The 18,217-nt window shown below is 35.8% G+C and overlaps 1 protein-coding gene across 5 annotated transcripts in view; it reads left to right on the top strand.

The window, feature by feature from the left end:
- The window catches only part of SAMSN1 (SAM domain, SH3 domain and nuclear localization signals 1), a 448,469-nt gene that overhangs the window by 327,544 nt on the left and 102,708 nt on the right, over positions 1–18,217 (top strand). For all 5 annotated transcript variants that reach the window (XM_073231831.1, XM_073231830.1, XM_073231829.1 and 2 more), the window contains 3 exons: positions 10,203–10,240; positions 12,970–13,007; positions 15,100–15,186. In XM_073231831.1, coding sequence (XP_073087932.1) covers positions 10,203–10,240; positions 12,970–13,007; positions 15,100–15,186 — 163 coding nt within the window. The remainder of the gene's footprint in view (positions 1–10,202; positions 10,241–12,969; positions 13,008–15,099; positions 15,187–18,217) is intronic.

Here is an 18,217-nt window from a genome sequence, read left to right as displayed (position 1 = left end):
TAGTAGCATTCATGACCCCAGCCTGCCATCTTGGTTGTGAATGTCATTGATCATTAAGGAATCTGGGTTGGAGGGTGAAGAGGCATCGGAAAAAAAACAATACTTACTAGAGGAAGAGCAGCTCAAGAGAAGAATAACCCTGCTGTGGGTGGTTTATTTGGCCACAAAGATTTTTCTTCACAGTCTTGAGGCCATCAGTGGAATCCTCAGCTTTCATTTTAGAAAAAATTCATAGAGTAATGGCAAAAGCATTAAGAGAGAAAACCAAATTCTTGCCCTGGCTTTGTTCCTAAATAGCACTGAGTAAGTCATTACTCTATTTGGATCTCAGTTTCCACTTCTATAAGATAATAGGGTTAGACTAGATGAGCTCTAAAGCCTTTTCCTGCTCTAAAAAGTTTGAATACATTTTCAATTATTTTGGAATGGGAAATGTTGTCTAACATCAAATACTATTATTTTCCTTTTAGAACTGTAGAAGGAAAACTTCTAAGATGGCCTCTAATAAACCATGCTGTATTGGTTATGGTTCTCTCGAGAAAAAATAGTAACAGGATGTGGACATTCAGAGACACAAATTTATTTTAAAGAACTGGCTCAGGTGATTATGGAAGTTGGCTGGTCTGAAATTAGCAGGACAGGCTGGCAGGTTGTACACCTGGGAAGAGATGAAGTTGTAACTGGAGTCCAGTGGAAGTCTAGAGGCAGGACTCCCTGTGCCTTGGGGGACCACAGTCTTTTTGTGTTAAGACCTTCAGTTGATTGGATGAGACCCACCCACATAATGGAGGGCAATCTGCTTTACTCAAAGTCTACTGTTTTAAATGTTAATCTTATCTAAAAAATACCTTCACAGTGACCTCTAGGCTGGTGTTTGACCAAATATCTGAGCACGGTGGCCTAGTCAAATTGACACATATAATGAAAGGTGACAGGAAGTCACTTCCATAAAAAGATTATAAAAGACACGGATTTCTGTGTTACTAGCAGACTTTCATCATTGCCTTCATGGCTTGAATATTATGATGAAGCTAGATACCATCTAAAGAGGTCCACGTGGCCAGGAACTGAAAACAGCATTTAGTCTGTAGCCAACAAGGAACTGAGACCTTTATATCAACAGCTCTCAAAAGAGTAAATGCTGCCAACAATCACTAAGTGAGCTTGGAAGAGGATTTTTCCTTGAGCTAAGTCTTTGATGAGACATCAGACCTCTGGACCAATAGCTTAATTGCAACCCTGTGAAAGACCATGAAATTTTGGACCTATCTAAGTTATGCCCATATTTCTGATCCACAGAAACTGTGAAATAATACATGTGTATTGTTTTAAGCCATTACATTTTGGTTTAATGTATTTCACAGAAGTACATAACTAATACAGGAACTAAAATTAATTTGACATACTATTGATCAAGGTTATTTGCAAATAAACAAATCCATGCCAGCTAATTTTAACAGAAAGGAATATACTGTGGATTAAAGAGAACTCAGAATTATTGAGAGGCTAAAGACAGATACTCTAGCTGAGTTTGCAGGAATTACTCTGAGAAGTACACCACAGAAATGCCGCTCAACAGTTCTGCTGCTTTTGCCACAATCAGAAAGTGGTCAAATCAAGAAGCCACAGCAGGAGGCTCCAGAGCCACACTGTCTCTACCAAGATTTGTTACATTTAAAATGGGTGCTCACAGCTTGTCTTTCCACCATGTTAGTCAGTTTTGTATGAGTGTCTTAAATTGGTGCGTATGATGGATAGCACCTAAACCAAACATCTTATTCTAGTAATAAGAGATGTCTGTGCTTTCCTTCTCTATTTATTTTCTCTCTCCTCCCTCCCTCCCATGCCCCCTTCTTCCCTCCCTTCCCTCCCTCCTTCCTTCCTTCCTTCCTTCCTTTCTTCCTTCCTTCCTTCGTTCCTTCATTCCTTCATTCCTTCATTCATTCGTTCTTCCCTCCCTCCCTCCCTCTCTTCCTCTCTCCCTGCCTTCCTTCCTTCCTTCTTCCTTTCCCCTTTCCTTCCATCCTTCCTTGTTTTTTTGGATGAGACCTCAGACCTTTGGACCAACAGCTTAATTGCAACCCTGTGAAAGACCATGAAACTGAGGACATCATTCTACAATTTGATTTTAGGATCAGTGAATGACATATACCAACTAAGCAACAAATATATACACCTAAAATATCTGGAGAGTAGTGTAAGTAACTATGTAATTAACTTCTGTATTATAATTACCAAGCCCAACTTTAAAAGCTCTCAGAAAGAATTTCAAAAAAATAATATATTATGGTTGTCAAGAGTATACCATATGGTGGTCAAACAAACAAAAATCCCAGCTTTGAATTTACCCAGTATGTTTCTTAGACAAGTTTCTTAAACTCTTCAAGCCCTGTTTCCTTTCCTATAAAATGAGGAAACCATTCATTCCTCTTACTAATCATTTGAGAATAAAAAGTGACAATATAATTAACATTATTAATGCACTGGCTAGCACAAAGTAAATAATCAATAATAGGTGTTATCTCTAAGAACACATCTGTAGTTTGTGGTTTAATGGTGCAAGTTCCATAGAGAAGGTGAGTTTAAACTGGACTCAAAAAGAAGAACTAAGTTAAAAATGGTTAAAGGGAAAAGAACGTTGTCACTGCACACTGTCCTAGTATCTATCACAAAGGCCTTAAAAAACACTTAGAGCCAAGTGTCTTATAAATGGATAAATGGACACATTGAAATGTGGCATGTCACCTTAGAATAGGTGAATAATGGAGAAGTCAAGGTAGGTGACTCCCAGGATGGTATTTTAACCACTCAACTGCCATTCTTACTTGCCTCCAAACTACTAAAATTGGGTGTTTTTTTGTTCTGTCTCCACATAAGCATCAGCATTGACATGGCTATTAATACCATAGACACTAAAGGAAGAAAATGAGATTAGCAATGGTATCCCATCAGCTGGGTCTGCATCAAACTATGAACAAGACGTGTCAGTGTCAAAACAATACACAAATCCTCTCCTTGATTTCTACACTGCAAAATAACTCGTAACAAGCCAACATATAAAAAAGGTTACCTTCACTAACAGACTGCACTTTTCTTGCATTTTTATTTTTTTACCCATTCTATCTATGATCAACAAGCAGCTATTTTCCTGCCACCGATTCATGTGTGGACACTTTCTGGTGGCTTTAATTAGTTACTTCTTGTAAATAGAGACATGTTAAAATAAAATGAAATCAATAGATTAAGGTTAATTATGCCCTTTTCTCTTTTTTATTTCCCAAGCTTATGATACAATTACTAATTGAATCTAATGAAAGCCATGGTTGTCTCTTTAATCAGGTTTTAAAGAAAAAGCTATAAAGCACAAAAGCTCATTCCGACTTTAATTTTCTCCTAAAAGCTTTTGTCATCCCTACTGGCTTTGGATTGAAATACTGTAAATTAGGGACCATAACTAGTTTCTACTGGAAAAGATTTTGAAGTTCTTGTTCACCAAACTTTATGCCATAGATGAAGTGACTGAGGTTCTGAGAGGGTTCTAGGATCTTACCCAGCATAGAGCAGGCCTGGGAAAGCAAATCAGGTCCTGGGGCACCAGTTCAATGTTTTCATTGTAGGGATGGAATTTGATATTTTTACCCACCTAATATCCCATCATACTTATTGTAAGCTTGTTTGGCTTGCTCTTGTTCCATTTGTGGCTCTGAAGATTAAGTAAGATAATCATATAAGTGGCAGGAAACAGGAATCAATAAATATTAGTTGTCTTTCTGCATTCTAAAGCCTTGTGTAAATATAATTTCATAAAACACACCACATTGAAGGGTATGTAAGAAAGCTCTCTATTTCAAGAAATCTGGCAAGGAATATTTTTGAAAAGGAAGAATGTTTCATAATGTGAATATCCATCCCCTGTTTTGCCTTCCTGGATATTTAAAGTGTTGTGAGGCGGCGGGGTGTGGGGGTTGTTAGTTGGGGATTGATAGAAAACTCACTTAGCACATCAGTAGACAAATGGCAAAGTTCCATGTGATTTACCAGCTCCCACCCTGATGAATTAGGTAGGATACCTCTGCATTCTCCAGGCGTTACAGCTGTATCATCTGCCCTGGAGACAATGGTCCATGTGGGGATGCCACACACTACCTGCTCCTTTGGGGAAACCGGAATTCATTAGTACATAAGGTTGTTACTCTTTGACAGGAGTTGGAAAGGCTGGCAAGAAAGTCTACTTTTCTGATTAGGATGAGCTGACGTTGCTTCTTCCTCTTCGTTGCATTCTCATAGGGGGATGAAACCTGTTTTCCCTGAGAGCCATGACATTGTTACAGTAAAATGCTGGGGGGGGGGGGGCCTCCAGTGTGCATACTGTCATCTAAATTCACTGGTTCCTGAAGTGTCTACTCTTAATTAAATATGCTGTCAAATATTAACGGGCGTTCTTTGATGATGATGATAGTATCCACGAAATGATTAATGCCTTTACAACACATACATGTGCTGCCTGTACACTTACCTCAATTAATACTAAATCATTAGAATTAGTGCTTTGATTAAGGTGTGTTTTCTGAGTTGTTTGTTTAGTAGTGGCACATTGTATTACATTTTCTCGGCTTTTTCATAGCCACTCCCCTTTCCGGCCAACAGTACTCATTTGTGAGATCGCTAATCTTGATGAAAGGTGGGTTCTGTATCAGTGAACTCAAGTGTAAAAGTAGTGCTGTGTACTAGGTAAGACATCAAGGATAAAATCCCAGTTTTACCACTAATTATATGATCTTCAGCAAGAATCTCTACCAGTCTGTGCCTTGGTTTACTCGTCTGTAAAATGAGGATAATTATAATAGCATCAGTTTCACAAGATTGCTCTAAAGATTAATGAATTACTACATATAAAGGGTTTAGAACTGTGTTTGATACTACATGAATGTTCTGTCATTATTATTCTGCAAATGTATTAAATCAAGAAATTAGAAAAGCAATAGTATTTAAAGCTTGGTTATTCTTAACAATTTATTTTAACCAGCTAGGCTTAGACTAGCTACATTTAAATATTCCTCTTTGCTGTGTGATCTATTTGATAATTTAGGAGATTTCTCTTTCATGGGATTTTTCACCACACATTTGAAGTCAGGGGTAGAGGCAAGGTGGATGAGCTTGTGGGTGGTAAGACCCCTTTATGTGTATTATATATATATATAAAATCTCTCTGGTGGTTTTAGGTACACTGTAAGATTACTCTCCATTAACTTTGAAGCATCACAATCATCCTCTTTCCAGATGTCTGCTAGAAATTTTTTCTTAAAAGGAACTTCTGTTACCTTCCATGTTTTCTTCCAGTATCTGTGGGAACTTTTACGAAGCACAGGAACCTAAGAATATCCAGAAACATACTTAATTCAGTTTGGATGTGGCATTCTTGGCATTACTGTATTTGAATATTAGTAAAACCATTTTAGTTATGCAAGTAAATAATCTTCATTCTTGCAAGAGAATGAATTGGATAAAATAGTAATTATTGTAACTTATTTTAATGAGAAGTTGTGTGTGGGGGTTGTATTTATGTTCAACCCTAGTCTCAAAATCAGAATTCTATGTAACTATTAATAATTAATCTAATGAGACATAAAATCTGTAAGTATTTTCAATGTGTTTGTTGTCAGGTAAGGACTTTATAAATGCTAGCTCATTTAATTTTCAAAGTTAAGAAAACCATGGAATCCAACAGGATCCCAAGATCAGTAGTAATTGATAGTAGATATTTGCAAAAATACTTGTATTCTCTCCTTGTAATTCTTCTCTGCAACTAAAATAGTACCTGGTACATAGCAGATGCTAAATAAATGTTTTTTGAATGAACTGTGAATGTGTAAATGAAAGATTCATATGAATGAATGATAATAATTCCAAAAGAATATATCAGAATGAAAAAATGACTGATTTTAATCAAGCATTTTATCAAGGTAAAACATTACACACATGACTCTAGACAAGTCAGTTTACCATTTAGGACCTCAGTTTATTCATTTGCAACTTAAAGGTCAGACCTCACCAGCTCTAAAAATTCACCATGGGATTTACACCATCATTTGCTGCCACTCAGGTTTCTCTGGTGCTGAAACACCTATCACATTTCCATTAATTAAGCAACAACCTCTGATACATTGTTTCATTTTTCCTTTTGACTTTGTGATTTGAAAGTAATACTTAAAAACCAATAATGCGAGAAACAGACACATATTAGACTCAATCCCAAAAGACAGTGCACTGTAACCACGACATGAGAATAGAAATATGGCATGCGGTTTCCAAAACTTTTCTCTAAGTGTCATCTTTTCTTTCTTCATTTCAAATCACTTTTTTTAATTTGACCTGATTTGATTTTGTTTCATAATTATATGAAAATGCCTAGCTCCTAGAACCTACTCTTATCTATTTGCAAAATAACACAAGTTACCCAGTTTGAAAAAGACATATGCACCCCTATGTTTATCATAGCACTATTTACAATAGCCAAGAAATGGAAGCAACCTAAGTGTCCATCAGTAGATAAATGGATAAAGAAGATGTGGTACAGATACACAATGGAATATTATTCAGTCATAAGAAAAAAACAAATCCTACCATTTCCAACAACATGGATAGAGCTAGAGGGTATTATGCTCAGTGACATAAGCCAGGCGGAGAAAGACAAGTATCAAATGATTTCACTTATTTGTGAAGCATAAGAACAAAGCAAAAACTGAAGGAACAAAACAGCAGCAGACTCACAGAACCCAAGAATGAACTAATAGTTACCAAAGGGAAAGGGACTGGGGAGGATAGGTGGGAAGGGAGGGATAAGAGGAATAAGGGGCATTGAGATTAGCACACATAATGTAGTCGGGGGGTGGTCATGGGATAAGCAGTATAGCACAGAGAAGACACAAAATGACTCTATAGCATCTTACTACACTGATGGACAGTGACTGTAATTGGGTATGTCGTGGGGACTTGATCATGGGGGGAATCTAGTAACCACAGTGTTACTCTAAATAAATGAGAATAAATTACATTTGCATCACTGGAAAAAAAATAACACAAGTTGAACATACTCTTAGTTTCTACTGACCTATTTGTAACAATTTGTTTACCTTTCATTTCTTATTTTCCCAACAATTGCTGGGAGTAAAAATTAAATTAAATTACAAACTCTCTAATGAATGAAAGATGAGACTAATGCTTAGTGCTTCATTTAGAAGATAATGAAATGAAGGATCACAGGAGCAAGTTGTGCCTGGTATTTATGTCAAGTGTCAAATTAATGGACTAGGCAGAATGATTTCATTGACTCTCTGAAATGATACCTTCTTGGAGTTCTGAGTATCACACACACACACACACAGAGTTCTAAAAATAAAGCCATGTATATAGTCTTTCTTTGACTTGCCCCTCTAGGAAATAAAGAACCCAGAATCTGAACTCTGAAGTACATCACAGTCTGCTTACGTAAGCAGACGTCATAATGGAAAGCAGCTGGTTTTGAATCTGGTACAAACAGTACTAAAAATCGCTTAACCAGTTCAGTGGTAATCTACAAGGCAATGCCTAGGAAATGGATGTATTTTCTAATCAAGTAGATGTTGCCCTTTTACTCATATTCACACTTCAGACATCCATTTAATGTGCTTCCCTATCTTCTTGTAGGAAACAGGTTGCTGAAGAACTACATTCGCTCTTTCATTTTAACGGGGATTAAAAAGACGTTTTAGCTCAAAGTCTTTTCTAAAGTATTCGGTACAAGAAAACTTAAACAAAAAATCCCAAACCTAAGCTGATTTACCATAAGCAAAATGTAGATGACCTGGATTCCAGTAAAACAACAAAATAGACAGTCGCTAGAGAATTTGTGACAATATATGTCCCCAAAATAACTAATCTCTATCTATGGTCTGAAGAAATCCCTACAGTTTTGGTCCAGATGATTCCAAACCTCAGCCCAGAAGCTAATTGTGCCCCATCCCACAATCAGCAGCCACACATATGTAACTAGTTTTACGTGGGTCCAACATCTTGATAGCATTTACTTAGCCAAGACATCCCCCAGGTGAAACAGGAGATTGTGCTTGAATAACACCCCCTACCCCTATTCCAATTCAAACACTTAGGTTTCAGTTGCACACAAGTTTTGTGAATCTCCTGGAGTTAATCTTTTTGGTAGCATTTCCCATGCACCACAAAATAAACTTTAGTATGTAAAAACAAAAACCATTCTATAAAGCAATAAACAAGTGATATAATAAGTTAATTCAAAAGCACTGATTCAAATGATTAAAAATACAAAAAAATCTAATGTTTCCCATCTTTCATATCACAAATCCACCTTTTGTGCTGCTGAACTCTAGACTAGACACCTCCTCTCTTAATACTCCAAAGAAATAGAACTTATTCTGAGAAGTGCAAGATTAATAATCCAAAGATATTTATCTAAACTCATACAGCAAATGAATGGAACTCAAGACAGTGGATGCTGAATATTGAAATATATTTTACCCAGACTTCCTAGATGATATGAACCTGGAGCTTGCACTTTCCTAGCCAAATTCCAAGTATAAACTACAGAAAAATATTACCACAAAGGTGGATGATCATCCTCTTTCCTGATGACCCTCACAAATCTGGTGTGGCTGCTGATTGTGGTGAAGGGGATACAATTAGCTTCAGGACTGAGGTTTAGAGACATACAGACCCAAAATGAAAGAATTTTATAAAAAGACCATGGATAGAGGTTGATTATTTTTGGGACACATGAATGACAAAGCCTAGAGAATTGAAGGAGTGGTCAGTCTATTAATACCTCGAGAGTCTGTTGCTCTCCCTAGCCACCTCAGGGCTCGGCCCATGACTCCCGTATCTTTACCTTCACCCACGTCTGTCTCCTACTAGTCATTGCCCTCTGGGTAATTCACAGAACATTTTTGATTTGGTAAAACTTGTTCCTCAGGTTTGGGGACTGAGTGTCTCAGCATATGGGGTCTTCAGTGATGCTACTTAACTTGAAATAGGTAATTCAAATTGTCCTTGAGTAAAAACACAGTAAGAGTTTTTATCCACATCTTCTTTATCCATTCATCTACTGGTGGACACTTAGGTTGCTTCCATTTCTTCGCTATTGTAAATAGTGCTGCGATAAACATAGGGGTGCATCTGTCTTTTTCAAACTGGGAAACTTGTGTTATTTTGCAAATAGATAAGAGTAGGCTCTAGGAGCTAGGCATTTTCATATAATTATGAAGAAAAACACATTGAGAAATGTCCCTCTCAATTACCATGTGGGAGAGAGGTTATCCTGGATTTGACATGCTCAGTCTATCAACCCTTGGATTAATAAAATCAACTCTAATTTTCTGATTTTCATTCACCAGTCCTGCTGTCTTTGCACTTGTGATTTTCCTCCTATGTGGAATATTAGTCCCAACATTATTTACTACACAAATTCCTCCCATGGCAAACAAACCTCTCCAGAACATGGTCTGTTGCCTATCAAAAAAGCACTTTGAACATCAAAAACATACTTGATTTTTGAATGAAGTAGTGCGTAAACCGTGATGAGAATCTGAAGGGTTCTTAAAGGTGTCTGGGAGCTGTTTAAGCCCTTTCAAAGATGGTGAAAGATATGGCAACATATTCTTCCCAAAAGTGTAAGGGACTTTACACAACATTCAGTTGCTCTGAAGAAAAAGGCCAGATGAATCACAGGTGTATTTCAACATACCAGGGTATTGTAATAGGCTACTTTCCACCCTTCTCAAAGGAAGGCACCATACAATGTAATGCATATGCCCTGGTATGTATCCCTCCCCTCGGCCTTGGTGGGTTGATGAAGGCTGGAAAGTTGAAGTTATGAGGATTTAATTGTCTGGTTTTATTTTGAAGATTTACCTTATTAACTGGGAAGAACTTGGAGTAAGTTTTAAGTTCTAGTTAATAAAGGAGGCATTCAACATTTCTCAAAGTTACAGATACGAAAGAAGAAAATAAATAAGAACTTTAACCAAGATCCTATGACATATTACTGAAATACAAGGGGGAAATATCAGTCATTTTACTAGGAAAAGGGAAAATGAACTACATTTGGATTATACTTAAAGATGAACTAGAATTCTCTTCCTGATTTCCTCGAGTAATAATATTTAATTTAACTTTTTTCTTTTTTTTTACAGGAACTCTCTAATTTTGAGAATGCAAAATCAAAAAGAAAGTAAGTCAAATTTACTTTAAAAACTTTAAGTTCTCCTAATTCTGTAATGCTAAATGGAATATTTTAGTGGGTTTCTTGTCAAAGTTTTAAAAAATTGTTATGTACATATCTAGATGTTTTATTCTGCCACCATTTGTCTGTTTATTGATGTATAGGAAACCTGTGTTGTGACATTCCTGTAGACAGGGATGTGAAAATTAAATTTTCAGAAGAAGAAACACGTATTTAAACTATGCTCAGATTAAAGTGGGAGCCTACTTGAAAACATGCTTCTATTGGTGACCTATTAATCTTCTGAAGAGTTTTTCTAATCCAAATAAAATGTGTTTGCGAAGAGATTTGGGTTATTTAGGTCAGGGTTGGCTTTACATTCAGCACATCAGGAGGCCAGAGGACTTGACACATACGTGTTGCATAAGGCAATGGGATTTAACTAATAAGCAGGAAATACATAAGGGCAGGAAGTTGGTTTGTGGGGAAATTTCCAGACTGGTTGCAGATGATACAGAAGAATGGCTTCCTTGCACTCTGGAATGCTCTGAGGCCAAATTGTTAATGTGAAATTCTTTCTAAACAGTCTGTCCCAGCCATCTTTGCTCCTCCCTTCTCCTGTCCCCCTCCCTCAAGGCACTTTGTGCTTTCATATTCCTCCTTCCCTTTCCTGCTCAAAGGTTTCTCCCAGTAAGGATATAAAATACATCCATAGTAAGTAGGTAATCAGATGATTAACAGTTTAGAGGACGTGACAGCAAGGGTAGTTGCATTTTAGCCACAGTTAACAACTTAGACTACAACAGGGACATTTTTAGCATGATATGGGGTAAAGAAGGGGTTTTTTGGCCAGGCTCTTCTCAGTCTTAAAAATCACCCATCCTATGTAGCTGCTTATTCGATCCACAGAGGAGGAGCTCACTAATTCCAAATCAAATACTTACATGAAATTACAACTGTTGGCCTATTATTGATGCTTCTACAGATTAGAAGATACCAGAACATGGAGGAGCAGAAGGAAGATGAATGAAAGGGAAAGTACCTGATGCTGACTGACTTAGGATTTTTCAAGCACAAACTAGATCAATTAATGTGCTTATCAGATTCCAACCAATTAAAATAAAATTGAAGACTCTTTTTAGTTCTTTTGTCTGCCATTCTCCTGAAGGGAGTAGCATCTCATGTTCTTATATACCTGCTTCACTTTCTAATATTATAAATAGCCTTTTTGGAACACTTACTATTTGCCAAGAGATGTCCTAAGCATTTACCATTAAAAAAATTATAAACAAATAAAAATAAAATGGTTAAGAAAAAAAGAAACATTACATATGCAGGTTTTTGTTTATGGTTATAAGCTTAAGAGAAGGTGAACTTGGCTTTAATTTAATGACTACCAAGAATATAAGTACTGGAGAGTACTCAAGCTATAACCAAGTGAGTTATATGCACAAGATATGTGTGTGTTCACCCAGCACATAAATTGATTAACTATAGTTGAGTCAGCATAGCCCTATTCTCTGTTTCTGTTAAGACATTTTATTATGAAAATTTTCAATTATACATAGAGGAAGAGATAAAGCTGAACTCACATTGCTAAACTTGAACAAGTACCACCTCAGAGCCCATCTTATTTCATCTCTACGCATTTGACTAATCAATCCCCCACTCTCACTGGGTTTTTCTAAAGCAGTTCCCAGATATACAATTTCATGTTTCAATATTAATCGTTAAAAGACAAGAACTTTAAAAAAATACATAACCACAAGACCACTACCGCACTAGAACAAAATAAGAAAAATGACATAACATGACCAAATATGAAGTCAATGTTAAAATTTCTCTGATAGCTTCAGTGCTTTTCTATAGGCAGTTTATTTGAATCACAACTCAAACAAGCCGTGCAGTGCATTTGGCTCATGTCTCTATTTATAGGCCTCTCTCTCCATTTTCTGTTGCAGAAACTGGATTGTTTGTTCTGAGGAATTTTCCATAATTTTGAATTTCGCTGATTACAACCTTTTGGCATTAACAAAACAAAACATGTTCTATCCTCTGTTTCCTGTAAATTAATTAGATCCCAAGGCTTGATAACATTTAAGTTATATATACATATGTATAGTTCAAAGTAGGTCATCAGTGACTGTATACTTCCTGTTGAATTACATTGGAAACCCGTATATCTGGTCATCTCTATTTTTGACTCAGAAAATTGCTTTGCGGGTTCAGATGGTGTCAGGCTGATCCATGTAACACAAAGTTGCCCATCAGCCTTTCCATTAAAAGCTTTAATAGCAATTGGTGATTATTGCTCAGATCTATTATTTTTTAGGGATTGTAAAATGGTTACATTCAATTTGCATCATTCTGTCTGTATTTATTGAGCAGAATTATTTGAAGAACAACTTTGTATATTAGATATTTGATGATCCTGAGATGCATTCATGCAAGAATGGCCCAGTCCTTGTGTGTGTGTGGTGGGGTATGGGGGTGGGGGTAGGAGTTATGAATGTTTCCACATTGCATGGAAATTTCCAGGCCAAGATTATATTTGTATTAACTGTATCTTGCCACCTAGGGCTAGAAAAATTCAGGACCATATGTAGACCTTAGTTAGAGGTAAAATTTATTACTGTTCTTAAAGGCATTGCACACGTCTAAGTGATCTAATTTTTATTTGATTAAAAATACTATTTATTAAATCTAGACTACAATATCTGTTTCTTTTATTCTTTTAGGTCAATCTGGAGCTCTGTATCTGAAAACAAAGGATTTGGTTAGTAATTCACAAGTTTACTCATGCAGATGATACATTCTGTTTCCCTAGAAGTTTTCTTCTTCTACTACTGACATAAAACAACAATAAGTGATTAATGAAAGTCAAATTGAATTGTCTGAATTCTATAGAATAAATTTTTTTAAAATGTAGTTCCATTCTAACTTTAAATGGCTAAGGCAAAGAAATCATTGGTTTATTCAGAATAATTTCCTTTTATATTAAAAAAAATTCTCTTTGGTGGTTTCTTAGTTGATTATCTTCCAGCTTCCCAACTTCAGCTTGGCTGATCATGGTCAAGGTGACCTCCTAGACATTGTTCCAGATCTACGAATATTGGAGTGACTAAGAAAGAAATAGAAAATAGTTGGATTGCAAAAGACTTTTCCACAGCATTTCAAACACCAGGCTTCTTCAATTTCTTTGATTATAGTATCCATAGCAGTAGTAAAGGCAATTGACTTGATTTGTATTTTAATTCTGAAGTAAACATCTAATTCTATTAAGTACTTTCAGAAAGCTAATGGATAATGCCTCTCCTTCCCTTATAGAACGCAGTGTATCTAAAAACATTCATAGTGGCAAAACATCTAAATTATTCAGTCATTTTTTTATGTAATTTGTCAAATTTGGGGATACCCTTTCTTCTTTCTTTCTTCCTAGTATAGTCTAGGAATCAGATGATCAAAGTCCTTTCCCTTTCCCTTCAAAACCAGTTTCCTGGATAGAATCTGAAAAGCTTCATTCAGACCAAGGTGATGATTATCATCTTCTAAGGGTGTCTGCACTCAAGTGGGTCTAATATTCTTACAGTGGCAGCATCTATAGGGGCTGGGTCCCATCTCATTAGTCAAGGCCCTGTGGGCAACTAGTTGTTAAATAATTTGAGTATCAGCCCTGATTTGAAAAGTGTATAGTCTTAAAAAAAAAGAAAGGAAAATTTTTATTTTTCATCTAGATCCATTCTCATATTTGTACATACATAGAAAAAGAAGGGCAAATTTTTATTTTTCATCTAGATCCATTCTCATATTTGTACATACATAGAAACAGGTATTTCTATCCTGCTATAATTCTTGATGATCAGCTGCCATCTCTGTAGTCAAATGTGAGAGTAAATGGTTATTTTAAAAACAGTACAGTATGCTGAATTTGTTCCATGCTATGCTTTGGCTGCATTATTTAAAATTTACTTTATTAATACTATGATACCACATGTGAAATGATTAGTCTTTGGTAAGTAGATTAGAAGGGATTCTAATTCTTCGTTTTGGTACAGTTCAGTTCTTCATGTCATGTCCAGGCCCTGCTCTAGGTATTAGGAGGACAAGGCTGAGCAAATCATGGTTCTTCTACTCAAGGACCTTAGATTTTCTCAAAAGTATCACAGCTCAGTGTTCTCTCTACTCACTTCATCATTTTGTTAAAAATGATGAGGAATGTGACAGGTGGGGATACTTTAACTTGTACATAAAAATGAATTTTTATTAAATCAAGAAAAACACTTTAAATTACAATGTAATCAGACGCTATCAAGGGTATTTAAGTAGGATCATTCTACCATATATGTGTGGGTGCTTCTGTAGTTTATGGAGATAAATGGGAGCCCACAGGACACCTGGGAGTGTCGATCAGGGACTAGAACTCCCCAGAATGGACCACAGAGCTCTTTTATCATGTCACCAAGTTACAGCCCTGTGCTGACCTTATTTTGATTTCAAATTTCTTATAATTACTGGACAAATGATACTCTGAATTTGTGGGGAAGTTGGGGTTCCTATGGCCACGATCCTCACTGAACTTAAACCACCTGTTGATGTAATTGGCCTGTTGCTGGGCTGCCGCTTTCCCACCTTTAGGCAATAAGCTATTATTGCGCTACATAGAGAGCTCGGCCCAGTGCTCTGGGTGGAGGCAGAGACGCTAGTGCTCCACCTACCGCCAGAGAACAAGTCGGGTAATAAGCCCTTTAACCCAAAGAACGTTTTGCTGTCAATTTCTTTGGTTGCACTGAATCCATAGCGAACTTGCCTGGGGCTGAAACCCATTGGCAAGCCAGAATTCTGCTAACCAATCCTCTGCTTTACTTTAGAAAGGAAAACAGTGAATGACACAATTTGGTGGGAACCCAGCAACCCTGAGAATGATTCCCACCTCAGAAGACTCTGTCAGCTAAAAGGTAATTGCTAAATTTAATTCAGCTGACTTTGCATTTTCCCAAAGTAGCTTAAAGGACAAGTAAGAAAAATTTACATCTTTCACCAATAAAATAAGCAGGGCATGTGGACTGTTTAAAAAGTAAAAACAAAATAGAATATAATTTGTGTATAAATGTATATATAATTAATAGAATATATATGTGTGTGTGTGTAGATACTTATAGATATACAGCAGGGAAATAGAATTTAAGTTGCCCATTAAAGCAAAGAATCAATTGTAAATAATATTTGAAACTCTTTACTGTCTATATAAGAATTAAAAAGTGTATTAAAAGTCAGCACATAGGAAAACTCTCCAAAATAACATCAGTATATTACCAGTTGTTATATTAGTTTTCTTTAAAAATTTAAGACAAATAACTTTGATTATTAATGTAAACATATCATTTTGTAATTTTAAAATTCACGGGAAGAGCAAATTAGCAGCTAGGTATTAGAAAAATTATTAATAATAAATTACTTCATAATTAAATTCTCGACAGTAGGAAGCTAATGAATAAAACAAAGTCTTAAGAATTCTCAAAGACGAACAACAGCTAAACGGTTGATCTGCTTGGTATTCTACCTCCAGTGTTACTGGAACAAGAAATAATTGATTTCATTAGTTATAGATTATTTAAGAGTTTCTAATTCTTAACTAAAAAAAAGATTTTTAAATGTCTTGCTGTCTCACCTGAGGGTTTCAGTCCCCAGGCAAGTTCACTCTGGGTTCTGTGGGACTGAACAACAACATATCTTAAGGGGTAATATCCCAGCTTTATTCTCAGGTGGCAGATTGAGTGCTAGAATCATGTCTGCCTCTGGGGCAGTCTGTATGCTGCAAGCCTGGCTCCATCTCTGCTTGGGGGCAGAGTACTGAGCCGAGCTCTTTTTATAGTAATGGTGACAATAATGGCTCATTGCCAATGGATGTGTAAGCTGTAGCCTAACAGTAAGTCAGTTATCAAGTAGTTTAGGATCAGGTGAGGATCCTGGCCATAGGCACTTCCATTTTCCCTACACTTGCAATAAAGGGAATGGTGCTATATTTTTATAATATATTTTTATAGTCAGGAATTTAATGGTTTGATTTTATATTCTGTTCAAATTTTGCCTTTTTTGAAACAGAATTCTTAGAGTTACAAATTATGAAAATAATAATTTTCATTTGAAATATTTAAATTTTATTCATGATTACATAAATAACGCTTTGGTGAATAATTTAACTGAACTTTTTAACTGTTCAGTTTTCTGTATTGTAAATAAATAGTTGAAACATTTTGGGATTATTTAAGGTATTTTCTTTTATTATGACATAGGAAATGTTTTATACATATCTTCTTTTACTTGGACACTATCTTCACCTCATGGATGCCAGCTATCTTCATGTACACACTCAGTAGGTTAGTCAACATTCATCAATGTCATCCATACATCACTACAAACACAGGTTATTTTTAGATTATTTTATGTTGATCTATGGATAAAGAAAGTATAACTGCATTATAGGTTTTTTAGTTATGAATTTTGCCATAAATCTCTTCATGTATTCTACTTTAAAGCTGTGTTTTTGTGGACTGTTTTTTAAGTTTAGATGTAATAGGCAGATAATTCTGTTATAGCTACTCTGACAAAGCACCAAAAAATCTTGGCCAAAGGTGAGATGCTTCTGATTAGGGCTTTGTCCTTTGTCAGAGAAGAAAAAAGAAAGCCTTTGCAGAAACCTTCTCAGCTTAGATATTTTCAGATGCTTGAGTGACCATGTGTTCAGAGTGTGTGCGTGTGTGTTTAAGAAGTTCAGCCAGCATTTCAGCCATAGCAGCTGAGTCACAGGACATTTCCTGGGGATTAATGCTGTGCCAGGAAGAGCTGATGGCCTGAGACCAAGGCTGTCAGTGCCACTGTAAATTCAAGGGAGAAATTCAGTGGGGGAAGGACAGCCACAAGTTGTGGACTTGAATTTTATGGGTGTAGTAGCTTCATTTGGAAGGCTTAGAGTATTTCTAAGTAATTAGTGCCCTACATATCAACCCATAATATTTCTTTCTCATTTTAAACACTACGTTTTAACTGTTAATTGCATAATTAAGAGTGGTTTACTGTGCCTGAGGATAGACAGTCTGTGAAGTTTACTGAGTTGAAGATCAAAAGGTGCTTTATTGTGATCATGATCATCCACAGCCCATGATTTTATTGAACATCGTGATGGAATTGTAAAGACAGTGTCAGTAAAACAGAAGAAAATATGCTATAGGGAAGTAAACAGTCAGAATGACATTAACACCTAAAGAATCTGTTACAGACTCCAAGACCCCCCAAATAGGATATTTCTCTCAATTTCGATTTCAAAATGTTATTTTTACATAGCACATATTAGAGTAACAGCATTTTAGTCCTGAAGAGTACTGGAGCCTGATGACAGAAATCTCCACAGGCTATATTTAGCCAAGGATTTGTGCCTGGTGTTTTAATCCATAAAGATACTCATATAGGTTGATAACATGACTGTGTTATGTCAGTTAAGACAAAATTTATCAGCATAAGTTGAGTGCCAGAAGCATAACATTTTTAGTTTATCTAGTCCATTTCCTTTTTCTAAGAAGACTTTTATCTAAACCTACATCTATGCTTTTAAAAGAGATTACATCTGTAAAATAAATGTAGGCTAAATTGAGTGCACAGGACTTTACAACTGAAAAACTGGCATAGTTATACACCAAAGAAAATAAATCTGTAATTCACATTAGTTGTATTTTCATCATCTTAAGCATGCAGAATATTCATAATATTTATTTTAGTAAATTAAAATCAATTTTTAAATCTTCATATTTATTTTGGCCTTAGTTTTATGAAAAAAACAAAAAGCCTGAAAATAAAGCAAACTTTGAAATCTATGAATTGGAGTCTATGTAAGATCAAGTTATGATGTAAGTAAAGATAATTTCAAGAACAGCATTTTCATATTTTATGCCAGAAAGCACAAAGAATAAAAAAAGAGCAATTTTTTAAAAA

Source organism: Manis javanica, chromosome 3, assembly GCF_040802235.1.
Source record: "Manis javanica isolate MJ-LG chromosome 3, MJ_LKY, whole genome shotgun sequence".
Lineage (NCBI taxonomy): Eukaryota > Metazoa > Chordata > Mammalia > Pholidota > Manidae > Manis > Manis javanica.
The sequence above is the reverse complement of the archived record's forward strand: the minus strand, read 5'-3'. Positions and strand labels throughout refer to the sequence as shown.